Here is a 24,063-nt window from a genome sequence, read left to right on the forward strand (position 1 = left end):
CACCCCACCGGCATCAGGCCATCGCCTCCATTCAGCGGCGGAATGTGGGCGGGCAGAGGATGCGCGGGCCCCTCGGCCTGCAGTTAACCCTGTGTGCGCCCGCGGTGGAGCATCACCCGGCGCGCGGAGCACCACCGGACGCACAAAACATCACCCGGGTCGCGGAGCACCGCCCGCTCCCGAGTACCGCGCGCAGTGCTTTGGCTTGCCAAATTCATTTTCCTCTAAAATATACTTGTGTTCGTGGCTCTTTTTTTTTTTGCGGTACGCGGGCCTCTCACTGTTGTGGCCTCTCCCGTTGCGGAGCACAGGCTCCGGACGCGCAGGCTCAGCGGCCATGGCTCACGGGCCCAGCCGCTCCGTGGCATGTGGGATCTTCCCGGACCGGGGCACGAACCCGTGTCCCCTGCATCGGCAGGCGGACTCTCAACCACTGCGCCACCAGGAAAGCCCCGTGGCTCTTTTAGTGTTGTCTTTTTTTTTTTTTTTTTTCAATCTTACATTTAATCACCACGGTTACATTCCTCAGGACCACATTTTCTCACTACAATTCAAATAATGTAGAAAACATTTTAAGGTAATCGTGGGGCCTGGGAAGCTTGCGTTGCACAGAGCCCACAGGAGAGAAGCCAGCAAGGCAATGGCTCTGTCTCTCTTACTCTCTCTGTAACTTTATTATATTCCTAAGTAGAGGCGTGATCAGTTTCCAGTTAGTTTTTCTTCAGACTTTCTATTTAGGAAATATTCAAATCTACAGAAAAGTTGAAAATGTAATACAATAAGACAGATGAACATTCCTCTACCCTTCATCTACGTCCACCACTTGTTAGCATTTTGCAATTTAGCTTTATCATATATCTGCATAGAGAGATTTCTTTCTCCTGAATTACAAGAAAACTGCGCATCTCATAACAGTTTGCCCTGAAATAATTCACATGCAGGAACTAGGCATAAGGACGTTTTTCTTCATAAACACAATACTGTTATCACACCTCGGATAATTAACTCTGCTTAAATATCATTTAAAATATAGGCCATATTTAAATGTTCTCAGTTTTTCCCAAAATGCCTTTTAACTAGATTTTTTTTTTTTTTTTTTTTTCCGGTATGTGGGCCTCTCACTGTTGTGGCCTCTCCCATTGCGGAGCACAGGCTCCGGACGCGCAGGCTCAACGGCCATGGCTCACGGGCCCAGCCGCTCCACAGCATGTGGGATCTTCCCGGACCAGGGCATGAACCCGTGTCCCCTGCTTCAGCAGGCGGACTCTCAACCACTGCACCACCAGGGAAGCCCTAACTAGATTTTTTTTAAAAAATCCAGAATCCAATAAAGTTTCATGCATTGCATCTAGTTATGTTTTTTCTTTTTATAGTAATTTTGTTATATATTATTATTGTTGTTATTATTTTCAGCCTCCCTGGCATATTTCTGGAGTTTAAATTTGTGCACTGTGACCTACAGTGCAATATGGATCTTGAATATAGTTCCCTGTGCTATACAGTAGGACCTTGTTGTTTATCCATATTACACTTTATTTTTTAATCCCTTAGATCACTGAGAATGAGTACTAGTCAAGATTGTAATAGAAAATATCCAAATGGAACTCATAGCAGAAAAAAAGCTGAAGGGAAAAAGGAAACAGAACATTTTCAGAGTGATCTGATTATTTTTTAAACCCTAAACTGTAGGACATGACCATATAAAATGTGCAAATATGACATTAGAAATTCTTTAATGAATATTTAACTACTTTTCAAAACAATGAAATCCGGCTAGAAAATTACTCTCATCAAATCTACAGCTCGAATAAGTAGATGAAGGTCTCTGCACCTCCAAAGTCTTTACTAAGTGGAGAAGTAATGACTAATCAAAGCAATGAAAAATTTAAAAGAATTATTCCTTTTAAATCACAAATCAAAACTTCAAATGCTACTCTGGACTATTAGCTGATAAAGAAAATTACATTTAAAATATAGGCCATGAAATCGGCAAACTAGATGAAAAAGAGGAGACCTCTGGAACGATTTTGGGGGGTTAGGATCCTGGCAAATGGCCCTCACATCCTTCCAGCATGAGGATGTTCCTAGCGCTACCCCCCAAAAAAGGTTAAGTTCAAGTAAATGATTATCCAAGTTTAATATTTCATTGTACATAAAAATTTCTTCAGATGGAGAAACTGACTTTTAAATTCTAAGCACAAATGCAAAGAATTCTGTAGCTCCTCTTACATGTTTCACAATCATGTCATAATTAGCTTTGACCAACGGAGGGACTTGTGAAAGGACACATTTAGATGCTCTATTAGAAGAACATGACTGTCACTTGTGCATTAAAAAAACAGACACACACAGACATGCAAACCCTAGAACTGAAAAAAAAAAAAAAGCTGAATAAACAATTAATAGTATTTCAATAGCTGATTCACTTTGTTATACAGCAGAAACTAACACAACACTGTAAAGCAATTATACTCCAACAAAGATGTTAAAAAAATATTATTTCACAAGGACAACTAAACACCAATATAAAACATCCACATAATAGTCATAAAATAATAATACATATCCAGTATTCAGCTAGACATGATATTTTTCATGGCACTAACAGCACAACATTTACAGAAAATAACAGCAGATTTCTGGATTTGATTAAAATGATTTCAAAAGTTATAGCCAGAACAGTCCAAACTAATGTTTCATTAGTTTCACACCTGTTGTAAAAAGCACAGGTTTTCACTCAAGAATTGAAGAAACGAAAATAAAATGTCAACTGTAGGTATTGATTTAAAAGGTTGTTGGGGACTTCCCTGGCGGTCCAGTGGTTAAGACTCCATGCTTCCACTGCAGGGGATGTGGGTTCAATCCCAGGTCAGGGAACTAAAATCCACCCCCCCACCTCTCCCCCCGCATGCCGCTCCAAGAGGACTAAATAAATAAATAAAATAGGCCTATACCATCTTGGTTAAGGGAAAGATGTGCAAACCAGAATTTTGGACAAAAATCCAGAAGCATTCTTGGTGTTCTACACCAGCACTGTCCAATAGAAATATAATGCCAGTCACATACGTGATTTATTTTTTAATTTAAGGGGTTTTTTTGCCTCACCATGTGGCATGCAGGATCTCAGTTCCCCAACTGGGATCGAACCCGTGCCCCCTGCAGTGGAAGCATGGAGTCTTAACTACTGGACCGCCAGGGAAGTCCCACATATATGTGATTTTAAATTTTCAAGTAGTTATATGAAAAAACATAAAAAGAAACAGGTAAAAGTAATTTTAATAATTTACTTTCTTCAACTTAATATCTCTAAAATATCACTTCCACATGCAAGCAATATTATAAAATTTTTTCATGTAACATCTTACATTTTTGTGTTGTAGGGGGAGGGGTACCAAGCTTTTGAGACCCAGTATGTATTTTATACTCTCAGCCCATCTCAATTCAGACTAGCCACATTTCAAATGCTCAGAACCTCATGTGTCTAATAGCTGCTATATTGGGCAGTGCAGTGCATAGTTTGACTTTATTTCAGGAGACAGGGTCTCAACTGTGCTAGTAGCAATGGCATTCTTTGGAACAATTCAAAGATTATATGCTCTATTTTCTGGATCTGCCCAGAGATGTCACATCTTGATGAAGTACATATTAAAATTGACCTTTCTGACACACAATGTGAGAGCCTATGAAATGGTGCTAAAGCAATGGGACTTAAGCTAGATAAGACAGAACATGTGTGAGATGAGTTAAGTGAAACAGATCTTCAAATGAAGAACAAATTGTAGTTGGTGATAGAAAATGAAATTAATTTAAAATGTGCTCTCTCCGTACTCATTTTTGGTATATCACTTGCTATTAATAAGGTTATCAAAAGCTTATAAGAACAACATATAGATTCAAGATTGCCTATTTCACTTTTAAAAAAATTAAAAATACTTTTTAAATTTTAGTGAAAATTGGTTATTTAAATTGAATGAAACCGCATGTGACATATGAACAAAAGTGACATTCTAATAAAACATCAGGAAATCAAAATGGAAAAGAATGTTTGCATGACTTTGAAGGAAAAGATTTATTCATAACTGATTCTAAACTAATTTCAATAGAGCCTATTTTCTGGCCTTTGTAGAGCAAGGTATCCTGTCAACTGAAGAGAGATTTGAACAAATTGGAAACTTTGAATTTAATATTGAATGGTTCTAGATATTGCTTTAAGAGATGAAACACTGAAGTATAAGTGATAGCAATTTATAGGATTAAATTAAAATGTTTTACAAATACATTAAATATTTTATGCTACTTTCTGTAATAATGTTAATTATCATTTGCAATTCCAACACCAGTGCTTGAATGTGATTTATAAAATTTCGGGTTCATTTCTGAATCTAAGAAATTCATTGACAAATTCAGTTGCTACTGCCTCAGCAGAATGAAGTTTCTCAAAATCGAAATGAATAAAAAGCCACCTAACAACTAAGATGACTCAAAAATTATTATGTAATTGGGCATTTCTGGCACAAATCTTGCCGTTATAATCCAAACAGCATAATTAGCAATTTTGCTGAAATGAAGACAAAAAATTACAATGTAATAACTTGTGAATTATATAGGTCACTATTATTCATCCATCATTCACCGGCCCATCAAGAGGACCCCAGACATGCACCATGATCATTAAATTTCATTGTCTTTGACATTTTACCACTTTCAATCGTATAAAAATTATAGTTTTCATACGTATATATTTAAAATTCTGTTGTTCAAAGGTATAGCCAAGATAGGAGGATAGACTATAGTCATTAGCTTGCGTTACGACTATTTAATATTTAGACATACCGTATGTGGACTTCCCTCCACTGGAACTCTTGCCACAGGCCCTGCAAATATTGGAGGAGGAGGACCTAAAGAGGGAAATGCTACTTGGAGTGATGTCTCTGCCTAAATAATCGTAGTATTCCCACCCCTATTTCTACAGCTCTGAGAATCAATCCCTTACTCCCAAGGGGTCCCCTGGTACATTTCCAGAGAGACTCTAGTGGGACAGACCTTCTTTCAATGTGCTCCTGGGTTTAGTGCAACCCACCCCTCCCTGGGGACCTGGCACGCTTTCCTGGGGGTTAGGTGGGAAGTCAGTCTGAGCAACACCATGTAGTGCAGTGTGCCTTTGATCCCCACCAGCTGTTCCGCCTGGGAGGTTAATAAGCAGCCATTATTCCCCAACACATGCGGAGTTCAGACTTGGGAACAGGCCACCAACACAAGTTCACAAGCTCATTAACCCTTCTCACTCTTAGATCTGAGCTCTCACTTTCAATATTTAACAAGGACCAGGAAGTCTATGAATTTCAATTAGGATCTAATGGCAAACTTTGAGATAAACAACAGAATGGTAAACAAAGGGACTTTTATGTTATTGATATAGAATTTTGTGAAACTGCATTCGTTACCAAAATAACACACCAGTCATGTCTAAATGGTTTTCTAAGTTATTTTCAAAATTCAAGAAGATCATTGACATTAAACAATAGTTATTATTATTTTTTAACGGCAAATGAAACTTCATGACTATTAACAGAGAAGGCCTCCTCTACTATTTTGAACAAATTTACCATTAAACAGTAGCCAAATTTCGAGGCTGCAGTCAAAGGGGCTCAGTCGAGGCCCCTTCTGGCCCATCCCCTCTTACATCCTACCAGCTGGTCTCATGAGGCTAATTATCCCTCCTGCAAATAACTTGAGCTCTCCAGCCTTCAATCTGCCCCCAGCCTTCCTAAGGCAGCCCACCTGCTTCTAGGCATACGTGCTGTCCTCTTACACTGAGGTCCTTCATTCTCGGTGACTCAAAGTTTTTGTAACAGTGTAGGTGCCAGCCATTCACAGTTACTCAAAGTGATTTCACCCTCCAGATTTTCCTGAGGGTTTATGTTGTGGATTTTAACAGGGCTTTGCAGGAACATCCAAACCCATCTGAGAAGCTGGTTGCATACCCACATGGCGGAGACTGCTGGTGTGAGCTAAGGAATGAAAGACGTGACTGTCCTAATCAACTTCTTTCCTCTGGGCATACTGCAGGCAGTAAGTTTTCAAAATACTCCAATCCTCTGTGTGTGTGTGTGTGTGTGTGTATGGTGTGTGTGTGTTCTGTTGTGTAGTGTGTTCTTTTGCTTTGCTTTTTAAAAATTTAATCGAGAGCCCTCCCAAGCCTTAAGTAATAATAGGAAGGGAGAAAAGAGAGAAGATAAAGAGCTACCTCTAAATGCTGGCAAACATTTCATCCTGTGGCACTCCCAAGGAATACTAACACATGATTAAACATAAACTGTGACATCTCACCCTCCTGGGGATCCCACACTGGCCATCTTCCCTTCACCTCTCTCCCCACATCTTAAAATCAATGCATAAGGGCCCTCTCCCTGTCTCGATTTGGAGAAGAATCGTTCTCATTGTGATCGTTATGCATGGGAACAAAAGAACATATGGATCAAAGGTTTAGGGTCCTCAGCCCCTCCACGATCACATGACCACCCAGCTCAGAGGCGGCAACAGTCAACTGAAGCGCTGGTTGGAAGCTTCTGGCCTTCTATGGAGAGTCCCTGTGGTTACCTAGAAACAGTCCACTCACATCATTTACATTGTTTTGCACTGTGCTGCCAGCAGTCCTTGGGGAGATTCTATATTTAACCATTTCAAATTGTACCCTTAACCTCAATGAAAGCATCCTTTTTTTCTCTCTCTCTGAAACATACAACCCTGCACCCCTCCAGTCAGCAAATTCGTTTTGGTTTTCCTTTGGAATTTTAGAATCAGTTTGCCCAATTCTCACACCAAAAAATCCTTTTGGTAGTCTGTTGTTATCATGTTTAAATATATAGATTATTTACAGATTGACATTTTTAAATGTTAAGGCTTCTTTAATCATAATCATAATCCACACATGTTTTCATTTACTCAAGTCTTTCTGTTCTGCCCTCAGAAGTATTTCTGTGTTCTTCACATAGCTCTTGTATATTTTTTATTGAGTTTATTGAATTGGATTGCTATTATTAATGGCACCTTACATTATCTTTTTCTAACTGCTGTTGTCTGTATATAATGACCACCTAATAATTTTAATATGGCTGAAGCAGCTGTCTTGCTTTACAAAAGGGAAAGGAAGGCTTTGGTCTGCTTTTAAAAATTGAAATGGGGAAGAGTTTGAATGTGGTGAGCCAGAGGTCACAGGAGGGACAAACTTGGGGTAAGTTCATCAAAGCTCTGCAGCTGTAAGCATCGGGCAGGAAGTAAGGAGAGATGCTCTTTGAAGTTGTAAGAAAACCATGGAGCTGGGAGGGCAGCTGTGGTCCCCAAGCCTCCAAGACCAGAAACATTCTCATCTCCTTTCAAGTCGCTGTCATCGAAGGACATCACACATACCCTCTTGCTTACGCGTCAGGGATACTAGCACTGTATTTTGTTCTCCTCATCAGATAATTCTCCCTTCTACAACTACACATTTCTTGCTTATTTCTTTTTATATGGCTCCCAGCTGAGATGGAGAGTTTCTGATCACCATTTTGTGTAAGTGCCCTGTAAGACTGAATCCCTTTGGATAATTCCCTGGCAGTCTACTGCAGGGGGGCCAAGTTCGTTCCCTGGTCGGGGAATTAAGATCCCTCAAACCTTGCATTCCTATCTTTAGGGCGTGGTCTCAAGCTACTCTGAGCTTCCTTTCCTTGGCCAAGATGAATTTTATCTAATGGTCAATGCTACTCAGAATGTGATTCATAAACGTGGCATGAAACTATGGTCAATCTGAATGTTTTGCCAATTGTGTGAAGAATGTACAGAATAGGTAAAAGATAGTTTACATTTTCTAGGGGCTGGTCAAGGAGGAAAAAGTTCAGGGGATCTTCAGTATCTGTAAGATTGTTGCATTTACTATTATTTTAAAGGAGAGGAGGTGAGAAAAACAGAAGGTCAGCCAAAAACACTTATATCTGGTGGTGGCTTAAATGTCTCATGGGTTCAGCCCTGTAATATAAATGAATAAAGTCAACTTATAAGACATGCAGCAGCAGTGGGAAAACCCAAGAAAATATATCTAATCTAAAGAGGTCAGCCAAGATTCAGCATCAGCCAGTTGTTGCAATGTGGAAAGATGTGTCCAATGTCATTAGATCTAATTTTACAAGAGAATTCAGAAATCTGGCTTTTTATATGAGATTATCTAATTTTTAAATGCTAGCAACAAATCCCAATTGGGAGGGAGGGAGGAAGAGTGGAAAAATGAGAGAACTGCATGCAGGCCAAACAGAGCAATGATAGGACCCAGGGTTTGTCAGTTTGTGATTTTTCCCTTATGCAGACTTGTTCTTGTCTTTCCCCAACAATTCAAGATGTTTTTAGGAACTAACTTCAAGGTATACTCAGAACTAGATCAAATGCAGTCAAAATTTCCATTGTCCTGCCAGTTCTTTAAATCTAGCCGTACAGTTTTTATTGAGCACCTAACACATGCAAAGTCTATCATTTCATCTTATTTAAAATGAAATATGTTAACAATTAATTACATGAGACAGAGAGATGACTTCCATAATGGTCCAAATGACTCTGAGATATGTACTTACATTTTAGCTTTTTTAAAAAATACGATCAAATACAAAGAGAATTGTTTTTTAAAACCTACTGGAGCACTCAACTCTTATAATTCACTTCTGAATTTGGAAGGTTGATAGGAAAGTTTCAGAACACTAGGCATCACTCTGTTTAAAAGCAGCACTTCTAAAAGAATTCAAAGGCAATCATGCTGAAAACCTTTTTACTGGAGTCAGTTTTGAGCTCTGAATGGCTTCAGATCCATTGATCCCCTATAGGGATCATCTATGACAGGAGAGAGCACCCAAGTTCATACTAATTCCTAAAGAGAAAAAAAGTTGGTAATCTTGTCAGCTGAGTAGGTGAGATGGCACTGAAAATTCAACCTGGCTCAGGTTATCAGCTGCTCATGAGTATATTTTAATAGAAATGCGTTAAACAGTGTACATTGTATCCTGCTTCCCACACGAGAGTCACATCATTTTAGTCAATTTTTCCCACTCATTTTTTCAGCCTCTCTCTGTACCCGTCTCTCTCCCCAGTCTACAGTTTTTACACATTTAGGGTATGCCTACTTCTGTTTCTACTAGTTCTTCTGCTCTTAAACAGGGTCGACTCTTTATAAATTTTAACTTCCCTGCTGTCTCAGACTCTCCATAGCCTTTATACTCTCATCCCAAGCCCCACCTCCACCCCCCAGACCCATTCTAGAACCTGGACTCTTCCCCACTCTCTATCCAGTATCTTGTGGCCTAGGATACCCTTAGCTTCCCCTCCCGGGCTGCGCACAGATCCCCTCCCTCCCTCTCCCCTTCCCTCCCCAGGCCCGCACCCTCAGCCATTCCAGAAATTGACAAAGAAGTTGCAGAGGGAATGCCACTTCTCAGCACAGTAGGTCTCCGTGAGCTTCGTGTTCTCGTCCAGCTCGTCGGGATCGGGCCGGGTCCCCAGAGATCGCTCCTCGTCTGGGTTCCATGCAGCCTTTCTCTTGCCTCCTTTGGTCTTCTTCTCAGAGGGCTTCCCTTTGGGCGGCGCGTTCGAGGGAGGCGGGGCCCCTACGGTGGGGCTGCGCGCGGTCTCTCGGGGCTGCCCCCGGCTCCTGGCCCGGAGCTTGGGATCCCGGGGAAAGCCCGCCCCAGTAGGGCTGACGAATGGGGATGCATGGGGCACCAGGCGCAGCTCCGCGCCCTGGCCCTTCTTGCCCGCGCACAGGCGGGCCTTGAGCGGCGCGGGGTCGTGGCAGGGCCGCCGCTTCCTGCGCAGCCCACCCAGCACCTGCTTCCAGTAGTGCGAGCGGCTGGCGGCATAGACCGGGCAGCGCCCCGGCTCCCCGCGGTAGGCACACTGGTGGCGCGCCCCGTCCGGGCCCTGGCAGCGCAGCGCCAGCTCGCTGCCCGCCGCGGGCCCTGGGGCGGGCGGCAGGAGATGCCAGCTGCACGCATGCCGCTCGGGGCTGACGAAGCGACCGGAGGAGCCGCCCGCGGGGCCCGGGGCTGACTCGACCGCGCTGCCGACCGCCCCCTGGTTTCTCCCGGCGCCCTCGAGGAGGTAGCCACCCAGCAGCAGCAGCAACGAGAGAGACGCTCGCAGCCTCAGAGGACTCATGGCTCGTGGTGTCTGCACTCAGGTCAGCTTTCCAGGTACCCCTGAGCGCTTCAGTGGTAGCAGGGCCAGGATAGCAGCATCCCTTAGACCTGGGGACAGAGGCAGAGACGGCTACTGACTGAGTCGGGCGCAGCCCTTGGCCCAAGCACAGGCACCTGCCAATCTTCCTCCCCAGACTTTCTGGGCCTCGGTTTTCAGTGGGCAGCAGCAGTTTGCGAGTGGCCCCTCTGAAGAGGTTTCCTGGGAAAAAGCCAATTACTGTCTAATCTTTTTGAAACTATTTGCGCATTGAGGTTTTTCTCCCCATTGCAAATATGATAGCAAAGCGATGCCTGATAATTACCACCCCACCCCTTCCTCCACCCCCTCCCTTCTCCACCCTCCAGTAAATTATCTACAATGTCATTTCAGATTATTCTTTGGAAAAACGCACTTTTACTGCACTTTGAACTTACCGAGTTCTGGGCGAGGTGGCGGAGCCTTGTTAAGATAGAGGGAATGACTGCAAGAAGGATTAGTCTGTTTTAGCCGGCTTCCAGTGAATGAACATGTTATCGATGGAACGGAACAGGCCTCCCCGACTATGCCCCTCCCAGACTTCTCTCTCTCTTTCCCTGGGAGACTTCCCACCACCGTGCCACACACACACACACACACACACACACACACACACACACACGGACACACAGACACACAGATGTATGATAGAAGTGGCAATGTAACATGAAATATAGATCTTTTTTGCTTCCAGTGTTTAAAATAATCACGCGAATTTTAACAAATCATTCTTTTCTTTCCTTTTACATATTTTACTTGAATTTTATTTATTTATTTTAATTGAATTATAGTTGATTTACAGTATTGTGTTAGTTTCAGATATACAGCAAAGTAACTCAGTTATACATATATATGATATATCTATATTCCTTTTTTAAAAATTCTTTTCCATTATGGTTTATTACAAGATACTAAATATAGTTCCCTGTGCTCCACAGTAAATCTTTGTGTATCTATTTTATGTATGGTAGTGTGCATCTGTTAATCCCATACTCCTAATTTATCCCTCCCCCCCAAACCACTTGTTTTCAATGCTCTTTTAAAAATAGGCATTCATAACTATATTTGCAGTATTAGAAAAAAAGCTTGAATAGTGCTTCCTTCACCTACTTTTTATTGAGATATAGTTCATATACCATACAATTCACCCATTTAAAGTGTAAAATTCAATGGTTTTTAATATATTCACACATACGTGCAACTATCACCACAGTTAATCTTAGAACACTTTCATCACCACAAAAAGCAACTCTGTACCCTTTAGCTACTACACCCCCTCTCCTTTTACATATTTAATCATGTGAATATAAAAGTTAAACAGAAAGATCTAAGTTTTAAGAGTTAAATATAATGAAATTAAACAAAACAACTGTCAATATCCTTAACTGGGCACGATTTACACTCTATTTTTTATATCATTCTGAGTTCTATATTTTTACCTACCATTTCTGATAGTTTTTCTCATCCTAATACTCTTAATCCTAATAACTGTTACTACTAATAAAAATGTAATATCCTCATTTATTGATGCATTATAATGTCCAGCATTTCATCCAGCGGTGAGCATTTGGTCTTTTGATTGTTTTTAGGTATTATAACTCAATTACAAACTTCTTACAAAAATTAGAAGTTTAAAAAATTATTTTGATTATAGTGTAATATTACCAATTCAAATGGTTAATCTTTAAGAATCAATGTGTTCTTGAATCTTAAGAATTTTACAGGTAAACAAAGCAATTTTTCTTTTACACTTTAGGATATTCTATTATCTTTTAAAAACTGTTCTCAGTAGTAAATGTGATCTTTTTTATTTCAAGAGTTTATACCTCTGACTATAATTGTTTAATACAAGTATTTTCCTAAAATACTCCCTCAGGACATCAAGAAGTCTCATTATATTTCCTAATGTCTTCTTGTGGGCAGTATTTTCTGTTACTGAACTCCCATTGGTATTGTATTTCAACAGTTACAATTTGATTACTACTATAAAAACCAAAATATTTTAGAATTAGAGTGTACTTAAATATGTTTTAGCACAGAGCAAATATAAGGTAGTGTATATTGACCTAAGAAAGGATGTTTCTACTACTCTGGTGAAATCAGAGAGATTAAAGGACTTACCCAATGTCACACATCATTTAGTGGTAAAGCCACCTGACTTTCAATGATAAATGATCTTTACATTTCAGCTTTGTGTTTCACTATCACTTACAAAGTTAGTTATGTCTTAATTACACAAACTCAATTTATAGTGAAAATTAGTACCAATGAAGTTAATAAACATTAACGTAAATTTCATGAACAGAGTAGCTTATTAATACATTTCACAGATGGAAACCTTCTCTTTCCCAGAAAACTGTATTTGTATGAGCAAAGCACTATATACAGGCTTTTATCTGATGCTCTGGAATTACTTATAGCTATCGGCTACTGAACCATATTGGAATAGTTTTTCAGCTAAAGAGTGACATCTAGTGACATTTTTCACTAATTACAGTGAAAAAGTTTGCTACTGGAAAGTCATAATTATTAAAGGAGACATTCGAGACCATGCTTTCTGTCAGAAACACTGCCCCCAAAACAAACATAAGGGCACACAGATGTGCTATGCCATGTCAGAAAGGGGTAACGTCTTACCAGAAGTTACTTTTTATAAGTTGTGGTTAAATATACATAAAATAAATTGTACCATTTTTTTCTTTTTTGTTTTGTTTTTTGCGGTACGTGGGCCTCTCACTGCTGTGGCCTCTCCCATTGCGGAGCACAGGCTCCGGACGCGCAGGCCCAGCGGCCATGGCTCAGGGGCCATGGCTCAGGGGCCCAGCCGCTCCGCGGCACGTGGGATCCCCCCGGACCGGGGCACGAACCCGTGTCCCCCGCATCAGCAGGCGGACTCCCAACCACTGCGCCACCAGGGAAGCCCTGTATTTTGTTTTTAAAATTAACTTTTATTGGAATATAGTTGATTTACAATGTTGTGTTAGTTTCTGCTGTACAGCAAAGTGAATCAGCTATACGTATACACATATCTCCTCCTTTTTGGATTTCCTTCCCATTTAGGTCACCACGGAGCACTGAGTAGAGTTCCCTGGGCTATACAGTAAGTTCTCATTAGTTATCTATTTTATACATAGTATCAGTAGTGTATAGATTTCAATCCCAATCTCCCAATTCATCCCACCCCCAAATTTACCATTTTAACCATTTTAGGTACAATTCAGTGACATTAAGTACATTCACACATGGTTGTGCAACCATCACCACCATCCAGCTCCAGAACTTTTTTCTTCTTCCAAAACTGAAACTCTGTACCCATTAAACAATAATTCCTCATTCCTACCTTCCTCCACCCCCTGGCAACCACCATTCTACTTTTTGTCTCCATGAATGGACTACTCTGGATACCTCATATAAGTGGAATCATACAGTATTTGTCCTTTTGTGACTAGCTTATTTCACTTAGTATAACTTCTTCAAGTCTCATCTATGTTGTAGCATGTGTCAAATTTTCCTTCCTTTTTAAGGCTGAATAATAATCCATTGTATGTATAGTGCAGTTTGTTTATGCATCCATAGGTTGATGAACACTTGGGTTGCTTCTAACTTCTGGCTATTTTGAATAATGCTGCTATGAATATGTGTGTATAAATATTTGAGTTTCTGCTTTCAGTTTTTTTAAATAATTAATTTATTTTTATTATTTATTGTTTTATTTTTGGCTGCGTTGAGTCTTTGTTGCTGTGCACAGGCTTTCTCTACTTGCAGCAAGCGGGGGCTACTCTTTGTTGCAGTGCACAGGCTTCTCATTGCGGTGGCTTCTCTTGTTGTGGAGCATGGGCTCTAGGCACGTGGGCTTCAGTAGTTGTGGCACGTGGGCTCAGTAGTTGTGGCTCGTGGGCTCAGTAGTTGTGGCTCGTGGGCTCTAGAGTGCAGGCTCAGTAGTTGTGGCGCACAGGTTTAGTTGCTCCGCGGCTGCTTTCAGTTCTTCTGGGCACATACCCAAAAGTGGAATTGCTGGATCATATGCTAATTTTATTTTTAACTTTTTGAGGAACCTCCATACTGTTTCCCATAGTGGCTGCACCATTTTACATTCCAACCAACAGTGCACAAGGGTCCCAATTTCTCCAGATCCTTGCCAATACTTGTTATTTACTTTTTTAAAAATATAATTTATTTATTTTTGGCTGCGTTGGGTCTTCGTTGCTGCGTGTGGGCTTTCTCTAGTTGTGGCGAGTGGGGGCTACTCATCGTTGTGTTGTATAGGCTTCTCATTGAGGTGGCTTCTCTCCTTGCGGAGCATGAGCTCTAGGTGCATAGGCTTCAGTAGTTGTGGCACGCGGGCTCAGTAGTTGTGGCTCGTGGGCTCTAGGGCACAGGCTTAGTAGTTGTGGCGCATGGGCTTAGTTGCTCAACGGCATGTGGGATCTTCCCGGACCAGGGCTCAAACCCGTGTCCCCTGCATTGGTAGGTGGATTCTTAACCACTGTGCCACCAGAGAAGCCCCTGTTATTTACTTTTTTTGTTTGCTCTCTTGCGCGCGCGCGCGTGTGTGTGCGCTTTATAATAGCCACCCTACTGGGTATAGTTTTTTTTTTTCTTTGTCTGTGTTGGGTCTTTGTTGCTGTGTGCGGGCTTTCTCTAGTTGCAGTGAACAGGGGCTACTCTTCGTTGCAGTGCACGGACTTCTCATTGTGGTGGCTTCTCTTGTTGTGGAGCACAGGCTGTAGGCGCGCAGGTTTCAGTAGCTGTGGCACACAGGCTCAGTGGTTGTGGTTCGCGGGCTCTAGAGCGCAGGCTCAGTAGTTGTGGCTCATGGGCTCTACAGTGCAGGTTCAGTAGTTGTGGCACACGGGCTTAGTTGCTCCACGGCATGTGGGATCTTCCCGGACCAGGGCTCGAACCCGTGTCTCCTGCATTGGCAGGCGGATTCTTAACCACTGTGCCACCAGGGAAGTCCTGCCATTGATTTTTGAAGCCACCTTTCTGGTGATAAAAAAAAATAATAATAGCTACAATTTATTTAGCACTTAGTATTTCTTAAGTGTATCATGTATCAACTCATTTGCTCCTTACAACAACTTTACAAAGTACAGGTTCTTGATCCATTATTTACAATTCTGGAATTGAAAAAGGTCTGAATATGATACTTTAAAAAAAATTCGTCTGGCAGCAAAACCTGACCTAAACTGCCATGCATCTATTTAGAGTTTCTTATTTAGTCCTCTTAGTATGGCTATTCATATGTTTTGCTGCAGAACTATAAATGTACTTGACTATGGGGTGCTGCCCTAGAAGCTGCTAGGGTGTGACATAATATGCACTGGATTACCTTTCAAAATCTAAAAAATTCTAAATTCAGAAAACCATCTCTAGCCAGGGTCTCAGATAAGGGTTGTGTACCAGTACTAATATTATCCCCATTTCACAGCTGAGGAAATTGAGACATAGAAGGTAAGTCATTTGCTTAAGGTTGCATAGTTAACAAAAAGAACACTCCATGTAGTTAATAATGTTTTTGAGTGCTTAAAGTTTCAGTCACTGGGTTAAATGCTTTATATTCATTATATCCTTACCACAACCCTATAAGGTGCTATTATTGTCCCCATTTCCCAGAAGCAATTGAAGCTTAGAAAGGTTATACAACTCCCTGGACACACAACTGTTAAGTGTGGTGAGGAAGGATTTAAAAACAAGTCAGTCTGACTTCAATATATTTGATTATTACACTATGCCTTACCAATCTGTAACACCAGCCTTTTCTTCTCTTCTATATGTCCTTTAGAACTATATATCTAATTACCTCTTGGATACTAAAGAGTAAGATTTTTTAAAATGTATATCAGATCATTTTACTCACATGTTTAAAACCCTCCTATGACTTCCTATTGCTTGACTAAAATCCAAATACCTTACAATGGCCCCTTTCTACCTCTCCCATCTTGTCTCCCAAGATAGCCAGCTTCTCTTAGGTTTTTACACTAGATGTATCCCCTATCTGGAAGGCTCCCCAGGTTTTCACATAGCTGGCTCCCTCTTGTCCTTCAGGCCTCAGATTAAGCTCCTTCTTTGTTTCCCCCTAATCACCCAGTCTGGGGTCTCTAATCACCCTCTCTATCCCATCATTCTGCTTTCCATAGCATACAAACATGATATTTTCTTGTTTATCTGTTCGCTCTCTTTCCTCCCATTAGAATGTAAGTTCAACTAGAGTGGGCACCTTATCTGTTTTGGTTTCTTTAGAAGCCCTAATCTCTAGTATAGAGTTTAGCATGTGGTAGGTACTTAATTTTGGCTGAATAAATGAATGTAGTGTACAATCAGTAAATGTACCTGCTTGTTAGTTTCAGTGGTGTTAGATGAACTGAAAAGGCAGGTGGGAGGAGGCTGTGAAATATGAAGACATGTGAACATCAGCTTAATCAGATATTGTCTAATAGTATAAAACAGTGCTGAGCAGAGTGTCTGGCATAAAGCAGGGGCCAAATTAATATTTGTTTAAGAATGAACAGTAAATATTATTAGTAGCTTGGATCTTGGGCAAATTACTTAACCTTCCTGAGCTTAGTTTTCTCACCTGTAAATGAAGATTAAAACTTACTTTACAGGGTTGGCCTACAAATTATATGAGATAATGCATGCCAAATGCCTAACACATAGGTTCTTAAGTTAGTTTCTTTCCCTTTATGCTTTATAAACTCTTGTAAGCTTTTCTAGATACATGACCTCATTTTATTTCTATAGTACTTCTCATTAGCCTCATTTTATAGATGAAAAAGGCTCAGGGTTGAGGCAAAGCCTCTACAGATAATAAGAAACCAATGGATAAGTTTTATAAGCAGAGGAGTGACACGGTGAAAGCAGTGTTTCATGAAGATTAATCTGCTGGAGGCCTTTAAGATGGGCTCAGTTGAAGCTGGAGAAATATTACTTTGACTACTATCATAAAAATCAAGTTTAAGGTGATAAGGGCCTGCACTAGGTGACAGAAGAATGTTTAAAAGCCTAATAAATTAAGCGACTGAACAGCCACATAAGCAAATAAATAAATACATAAATAAATGGCTGAGAGTTTTCAAATATGGTTGAGAAAATCATGGTACCAACAACACAAGCAATTAAGAAATCAAACATGGCAAAATGGTTGACAGAATACCTTCCCTCCAATACCTAGGCAGAACATATGGCAGATAGATGGCAAACATTCGAGCCGTATCTTCAGTGCCGTTGCAGATCTTTCTGGATTTCACCCCTCCCACTGGCATCGCCACCTGGACTAGAGCATGCTATGGTCCTGTGGATTCTGCTTTCTCTAGAAGCAGTCTGGTGAGATGGAGATCGGGGCAGTGAGGAATTAGAAGCAAAGGTTTTAACTCCCAGAACCTTGGCTAGATCGCTTCTTTTCCTTCCCTAGAAAATAAGTGGACTCATTTCTCCTCTCTCGCCTCGTATGAAGACTACTGACCCCCTTTAGATGAGCAAAGACAGCTTTTTTTGGCGGCGCGCCGCCAGGCCGTAAGGGCTCATACTCCTACTCAGCGGCGGAGCGGAGCCCCTGGCGGTGAGCTGGCGTCACTTCCGGCGCGCTGACGCTCAGTCCGGCGTGCCGACGCCTGCGTCAGCAAAGAGCGGGGTTGGGGGCACCCGGTTTGAAGTCGTGCGGGTCGGAGGAGTGCTGCCTCCGCCGACGTCTCAGACCCCTGCTCCCGGGCCGCGGCAGGGACGAGCTCTGGTAGGCGGCGGGGCAGATGCCCGAGGGCCCGCGCCGGGACATCCTGCGCTGCACCGGCCGCTCCTATTTGCTCCGTGGCCTGGGCCTGCGCCGCTCCGCTCCCTGGAAACTAGCGCGTCGGTAGCGCGGCGCGTCGCTCGCGGGGAGCTCCGAACCGCCGGCGCCCGGCCATGGCGGTTTCCAGGTGGGTCTAGCTTCTCCCGAGCGGACGGGAAGGCGGCCCGGCGAGGCACGGTCTCCTCTCGGAGCCCCCACTCCTAGAAAGGAACGGTTCCTATTGTCACTGGGCTCGGGTGCCTTCCTCCCCAGACTCCGCGGTTCGCCCCTCGGTCTGCGGGGGTTTGGGCTCGGGTTACCCCTCGTAAATCGGTTCAAAAATGTCTTTTTTGTTGTTGAATAGACCCTTTGGCGCGTTAGGGCTGGTTTTTCTCTTTCCTCACCATGTTTCTCTTCTCTGGTTTCTCTTCCCCCTTTCAGTTCTGGGAGAGTCTCTTCTCTTTCTGAGCATTTTAAGGCCGATCCCTAACCTCCATTTCACGGGAAAACTTGGTAGCAACTGTCGAAGTCAGGGAGATTTTGAGTTAATATTATCTATGTGGCCTTCTAATTATGTTAAAATTTTGCGTTTACGGCTTTAGGGATATGTTCTTTCCTGAGGACTTTTCCCTTACATTACAGTATAATTCTTCGCTTTGTTTGACAGTACACATTCAGTCGTCAGCATTGTAATCTTTAGCAAATTATTGTATTAGCATCATCTTCCTCACCTAAGGCGTGAAAGATGTATCGCGAGTCTTAAACTAGTTTGAAGCGATGCCCATCGATAGGAAACTGTAGAAAGGCCAGCAAGACATTTATTTGTATAGCTATAGAAGGAAAGTTCTCCTTTCCTCCAATATGAGAGAGTGGGGAGAGTACATTTTGTCAGAGGCTTGAAGTTAGTGGACATGTGTGTGTGTGTAAGTAGGGGATAGTCCCTCTGATAGCAGTCAGGATTCGCCAAGTTTACTGTTAGTTTTCGTGAGAAATGGGTCCTTCTGCCACATAGACTGAAAGGGGAAAATGATGATAGTTCAGAAAACATAGTTTTTGTTCATTTTTCATAGTTAACACATTCCTGTTTTGCAAATGAAATGATAACCCATCCCTCACAGATTCCCTAGATAACTGATAAAAGAGTTCATGGGAGAAACCCATGGGAGTTGGGTGAAAGGGGTCCTAAGATACCTGTAGTGGGGCATCTAATTTTTATTTCATAGATTAGTTGAATCCGTTCAATGTGAGGAAATTCTTATTTTGTGATATGTAAAATCGCCTCGAGAGTATACAAGTAGTATTTTCAATTTTTGCAAAGACAGAAAGGTGTACCATCTAATTTGTTACCCCCATATGACTATATAAATACATACATTATAAATACATTGATATACAAACTTAATATGGTATTCTGTTTATAAGGTGGTAAAACGTTTAAGGGAATGAGTAGCTCTTGAAATTTCGTTCCTGAGTAGACGGTATATGTTCACAGTATTGGTTATAGTTTTATAGAGACAAAATGAAAGATTAAAGAACGCCTAATCTCCTTGGCCAATGTTAATCTATTTACAGAAGTTTAGAGCACCTAAACTTCTGAATGAATGAGTGAGTTTTGAAAGCAAGTGCTTTTTGTTCTTGACATTGGATTTCAAAGGGTGGTGCTCTTTTTTTCTATAGATCTTTTTTATTTAGCTTGCCAAAATTCTATCAAATTCTGCTGTAAAAAGAAAGCCTGTCATGGTTTTATGAAAGAGCTAGTCCTGTGCTTATTTTGGTAATATAATAGGTTCACAGAAAACACTTTTGAGACACTTTCTGGTTTGGGGATACTGTCAGTCCTTGACCTTTTCATCTGAGGGTTCACTTTGGATAGCAAACTTTTAATTTCAAGCTGGTCTTCTCCATGCACTGAGCACCTGTCTTTATTAACTAAATTTCCTTTTGGTGTGGAATACAGACTCATTTTAATACTTTATTGTAGAAAAGGTGGAAGATGGTTCAAGAGATAAAAATCATATTTGCTAGAACCAAATCTAAAATATTTTTTGCACTGTTTATATCAATGTGTGTAACTGAAAAGAAACTGTAATGTTTTTAGAACCTTGTAAGTATTTCCAATAGAAGGGAAATATTAAGTTCAGATTGCAAGATCCAGAAATCTAGGAATAATATTTGACTTTGCTCTCCCTTCCTTTCCCCCAGTCTAGCTAGTCCCCACATCCAATCTTGTCAGTTCAACCTTTCTAATCTTTCTCTGGCCAGTCTTTTTCTTTCCATACTAATTACCACAGTCCTCCTCCATACCACCATCATCTCTAATCCGAGACACCTGTAACGGCAGCCACTCTGCTCTTCCTGCCTCCCATGGCATCTCTTTCTAATTTATTCTTCATTTCAGTTATATTATTGTTTGCTAATATGCTAATTTTAATATGGCCTTTTTTCTGCTAAAAACCCTTTAGTTTTCTGTTGCCTTAAGATAAAGGCCACATTCCGTAACCAACACATCTTAACAGATCATTTGTGATCTGGTTCCTACTTTACCTTTTTAAGCTTCATCTTGTCTCAGGTTCTCTGCATCTCTCTCTCTCTGTCTTCTCCACTCCCCTTCATTCTGAATCTTTGTTCTCACCTCCAAGTCTTTTTCTCTGGAACATTTTTCCTACCTCCCCCCTTCCCCCCAAGTCTGGCTAATTCCAACCTTAGTTTTTAGGTCTAAACCCTAAGCCTATACATATGTCACTTTGTTTGGGAGACCTTCTCTGGTTTTCCTTCATCTGAGCTCTTTGCACCAATGTGTACTCCTATCAGTCATATTTATCATACTTTGTAAGTGATTGTTTAATTGTTCTCTCCCCTGCTTGAGCATCAGTTCTGTGAGAGAAGGGAATGCCTTTGATCTTTCTATCTTCAGGAGAGTGCCTCGTTCCTGGTAGGTGCTCAATATATTTTAAAAAAAAGGAATAAAAGAGTGCTTTTGTTTCTTGTTTTAATTCCTCTCATGATTTTTCTGTAATTTATTTATAGTAGGGTATTTCTGGTGTTTTTCAATGAGTGCTTCTGAGTTTTACAGTTTTCCCTGAGGGAGAAAAACTTTATAGCTTTGACTATTAGCCAGAATTATAATTTTAAAAATATAATAAACATTGTCAGAACTAGTTTTTGTTTTTTTTTTTGCAGTATGCGGGCCTCTCACTGTTTTGGCCTCTCCCGTTCCGGAGCACAGGCTCCGGACGTGCAGACTCAGTGGCCATGGCTCACGGGCCCAGCCGCTCTGCGGCATGTGGGATCTTCCCAGACTGGGGCACGATCCCGTGTCCCCTGCATCGACAGGCGGACTCTCAACCACTGCACCACCAGGGAAGCCTCAGAACTAGTTTTATAAGTTTATATAGCATGGTCTTTTATAATGCAAATTGGATATAACGTAACCCTGCATTTTGTGTAATCAAAATTTTTAGACCCCACTTAGTTTTATAAAGGCCTAGTTTTAATGTACTTTGAATTATAAGAATGTAGCAGATCATGAAATGTATGGTCAACTCTTGATCCATGGATGAGTTAAATCTTGCCACAAACAAACACCCCCCCCCCCAAAAAAAACTTTGTGACTCTCTAAAATTGCAAATACAATTATAGCATTTGAAATTCTCTGTAAAATGCAGTGAAATACTGAAAAATGTATGACTCCTTTAGACCCTAAATAAAAGAGAGCATACACATGTAGGAGAACAATGTTGCCCTTAAGATGTGAATACTGGAAGGTCAGCCAAGCTCACTCACTAGCTACTTGACTTGCTCCCATAAAATCAACCTCAGCAAAAAAACAAATTAGTATATATTACAGGCTTTCAGTGTTATTTGCAAACAGTTTGAATTATAATTGTTAAATCTTTGAATACTGTTTTGTAGAGGCTTACAAGAGTCTCTCTCCCTGTATTATCTGTCATCTAGTTGGGGTTGAGTCACCAATAGTAAAGGCAACCTTAGAGGGATTGTTAAAACTTATGCTCATTACAGAAGGTGTAGGTGAAATGTGTGATGATGTTGGGTTCCATGGCTTAATACAGATTTTTTAAAAAGATTGTTTTTGATACCTTTGCCTGTTTATGCCACAATTGATTGACTGTTGTTATACATTGATTAGCTATTATGAACTTAGTTTTTCCTTGATCATATAGAGAAAATGTAAAAATATAATTTAGAGAATTTTTCCTGAGTGATCTCTGCTGTAAAGTTCATGTCTAAAATGTCGAGACGGTAATTATGACTTGACTGTTTTAGAAGTCGTGCCTTAAGTCTGTGACACATATTCTTTGCATTTAAAAATGATGCAGTGTTCAGAAAAGATTCAGGGGAAAAAAGGGAACATACCCTCTTCTGGAAGAAACAAATTGCTACATGTGAGCAGAACTTTGCTCAATTTTGATAATTCTCTCTGTGCATTGCTGATACTTCAGAGAAACATTGTTTCAATGGCCTGTTCTGCCAAGTAAAAGGAGGTTTCATGATGCGGGGGCAAATTACAGTGGGTCCTTGCTCTTGAAAATGGTAAAATAATCTTACCTATAGGACAGCACAGGTTGCTTATGTTTGCTAGGCCTATTCCTCCATCATTGCTAATTTCTATCCATTATAAGATTGACAGAAGGCACTGTTGTAAATTGTAATGTATCAAATATTTTGTTATTTAAAAAATGTAGGGACAAAAAGCTAGGAAAGGTGGAGGAGGCATTATATAAGTGTATCCATTTTAATCCCTGTGGTAAATTCCTCCCTGTTTTAGTTTATTTCTCAAAGTACTATACACATAACAAAATTCACTGTTTTAAAGTGTATAATTTCAAGTGAAGTTTTAAAACCACAGATATTTTTCCTGCAAAACCTAGATTTTGTCTTTAAGATAAAGTCATGCAAGAGGCGGAGATTAGAAAAAAATATGGCCTGAAGGACATAACGCAACTTGGTTGTCCTTTTTCAGCACTCATTTAACAAGTATTTACAGAGTGCTTTTTATGTTCTAGGTGCTGGAGATACAGCAAAGAACAAAAATGGAGTTCCCATTCTCATGGAGTTTGTTTGTGTTCTAGAGTGGGAGTGGGGGGAATGTAAATTATCTAGCTGCACCTGCCCTTGCACCTGGCTTTGGTGTGGTTTCACATCTTCATATTTGTTCTTAGTGTCCTATGTGGTATTTCAAATTAATCTACTTTCTTGTTTAAAAAACATAACATTAACATAGTTTCAAATAACCCACAGTAGGAACTAGAAGGCATACATTTTAAAACATCAGTCTAGACAATTTCTTGGAAGTTGTTTCTTTTGACCATAACTTCCTTGCTTAATGATATTATGTAGGACTAAGTACAGTGTTCATATCATCTATTTATTTTCTTATTCCCTAAGTAACACAGAAAAGTTAAAACTTCAAATAGTAAATGTAAAAATGTATGACAAAATGGACAAACTTCACTGACCAATCCCTTTTAGTTAAGATTACAAAGCCATCTGCGTGAAGTATTCTGCCAGTAGACCTTCCATAAATTTTCAGAGTGATTAAATTTATTCTGAGAATATTGAGATTGGAAGTAGATTGAGGAAGTTATATCTTATACTTTTTTTTCATCCTCAAATGGCTTAGGAGTGGAAATGCAATATATATATGTTTATTAATGATGAAGTAGTAATCTAGGACACATTTTATAGTTCAAAATGCATATGATTTCTTTTTATATTTTTACTTTATGAATTATCATAATGGGAACAGCTGAAGTTAGATCACAGTTGCCAGCATAACCTCTACAAACTCCCACGTACTTTCCTTTTTCTAGGCAGTCTTTTTTTTTAAACAACTTTTTTTTTTAAATTGAAGTATAATTAATTTTCAACATTATATTGGTTTCAGGGGTACAACGTCGTGATTCAGTATTTTATAGATTATACATCATTTAAAGTTATTATGTGCTGTACAATGTATCCTTGTTGCTTATTTATTTTGTACATAGTAGTTTGTGTCTCTTAATCCCACACACGTCTTCCCATTCCCTCTTCCCTCTAGGCAG

The 24,063-nt window shown here is 40.6% G+C and overlaps 2 protein-coding genes and 1 long non-coding RNA gene across 4 annotated transcripts in view; 1 reads left to right on the top strand and 2 right to left on the bottom strand.

Annotated features, from left to right (window-relative positions):
• Window positions 1–9,405: 9,405 nt before the first annotated feature.
• On the bottom strand, window positions 9,406–10,800 carry FGFBP3 (fibroblast growth factor binding protein 3). Its single transcript, XM_004279393.3, has 2 exons — window positions 10,632–10,800; window positions 9,406–10,265 (listed from the first exon to the last, which is right to left on the bottom strand). The coding sequence occupies exon 2, from the start codon at window positions 10,174–10,176 to the stop codon at window positions 9,406–9,408; it is 771 nt and encodes a 256-aa protein (XP_004279441.1). The 5' UTR covers window positions 10,177–10,265; window positions 10,632–10,800.
• A 2,356-nt stretch (window positions 10,801–13,156) lies between these two features.
• LOC125960949 (uncharacterized) lies at window positions 13,157–17,836 on the bottom strand. Its single transcript, XR_007471145.1, has 2 exons — window positions 17,390–17,836; window positions 13,157–15,219 (listed from the first exon to the last, which is right to left on the bottom strand). It is a non-coding gene; the product is annotated as an uncharacterized LOC125960949 (long non-coding RNA).
• Window positions 17,837–17,839: 3 nt separating this feature from the next.
• BTAF1 (B-TFIID TATA-box binding protein associated factor 1) overlaps window positions 17,840–24,063 on the top strand; it is a 93,666-nt gene continuing 87,442 nt past the window's right edge. The window contains exon 1 of one of the 2 annotated variants that reach the window (XM_004279394.3): window positions 17,840–18,149. In XM_004279394.3, the coding sequence (XP_004279442.1) occupies window positions 18,136–18,149 (14 nt within the window). In that variant the 5' untranslated portion in view covers window positions 17,840–18,135. The remainder of the gene's footprint in view (window positions 18,150–24,063) is intronic. The other variant, XM_033404876.2, reaches the window with a different exon arrangement.

This window comes from Orcinus orca, chromosome 14, assembly GCF_937001465.1.
Source record: "Orcinus orca chromosome 14, mOrcOrc1.1, whole genome shotgun sequence".
NCBI lineage: Eukaryota > Metazoa > Chordata > Mammalia > Artiodactyla > Delphinidae > Orcinus > Orcinus orca.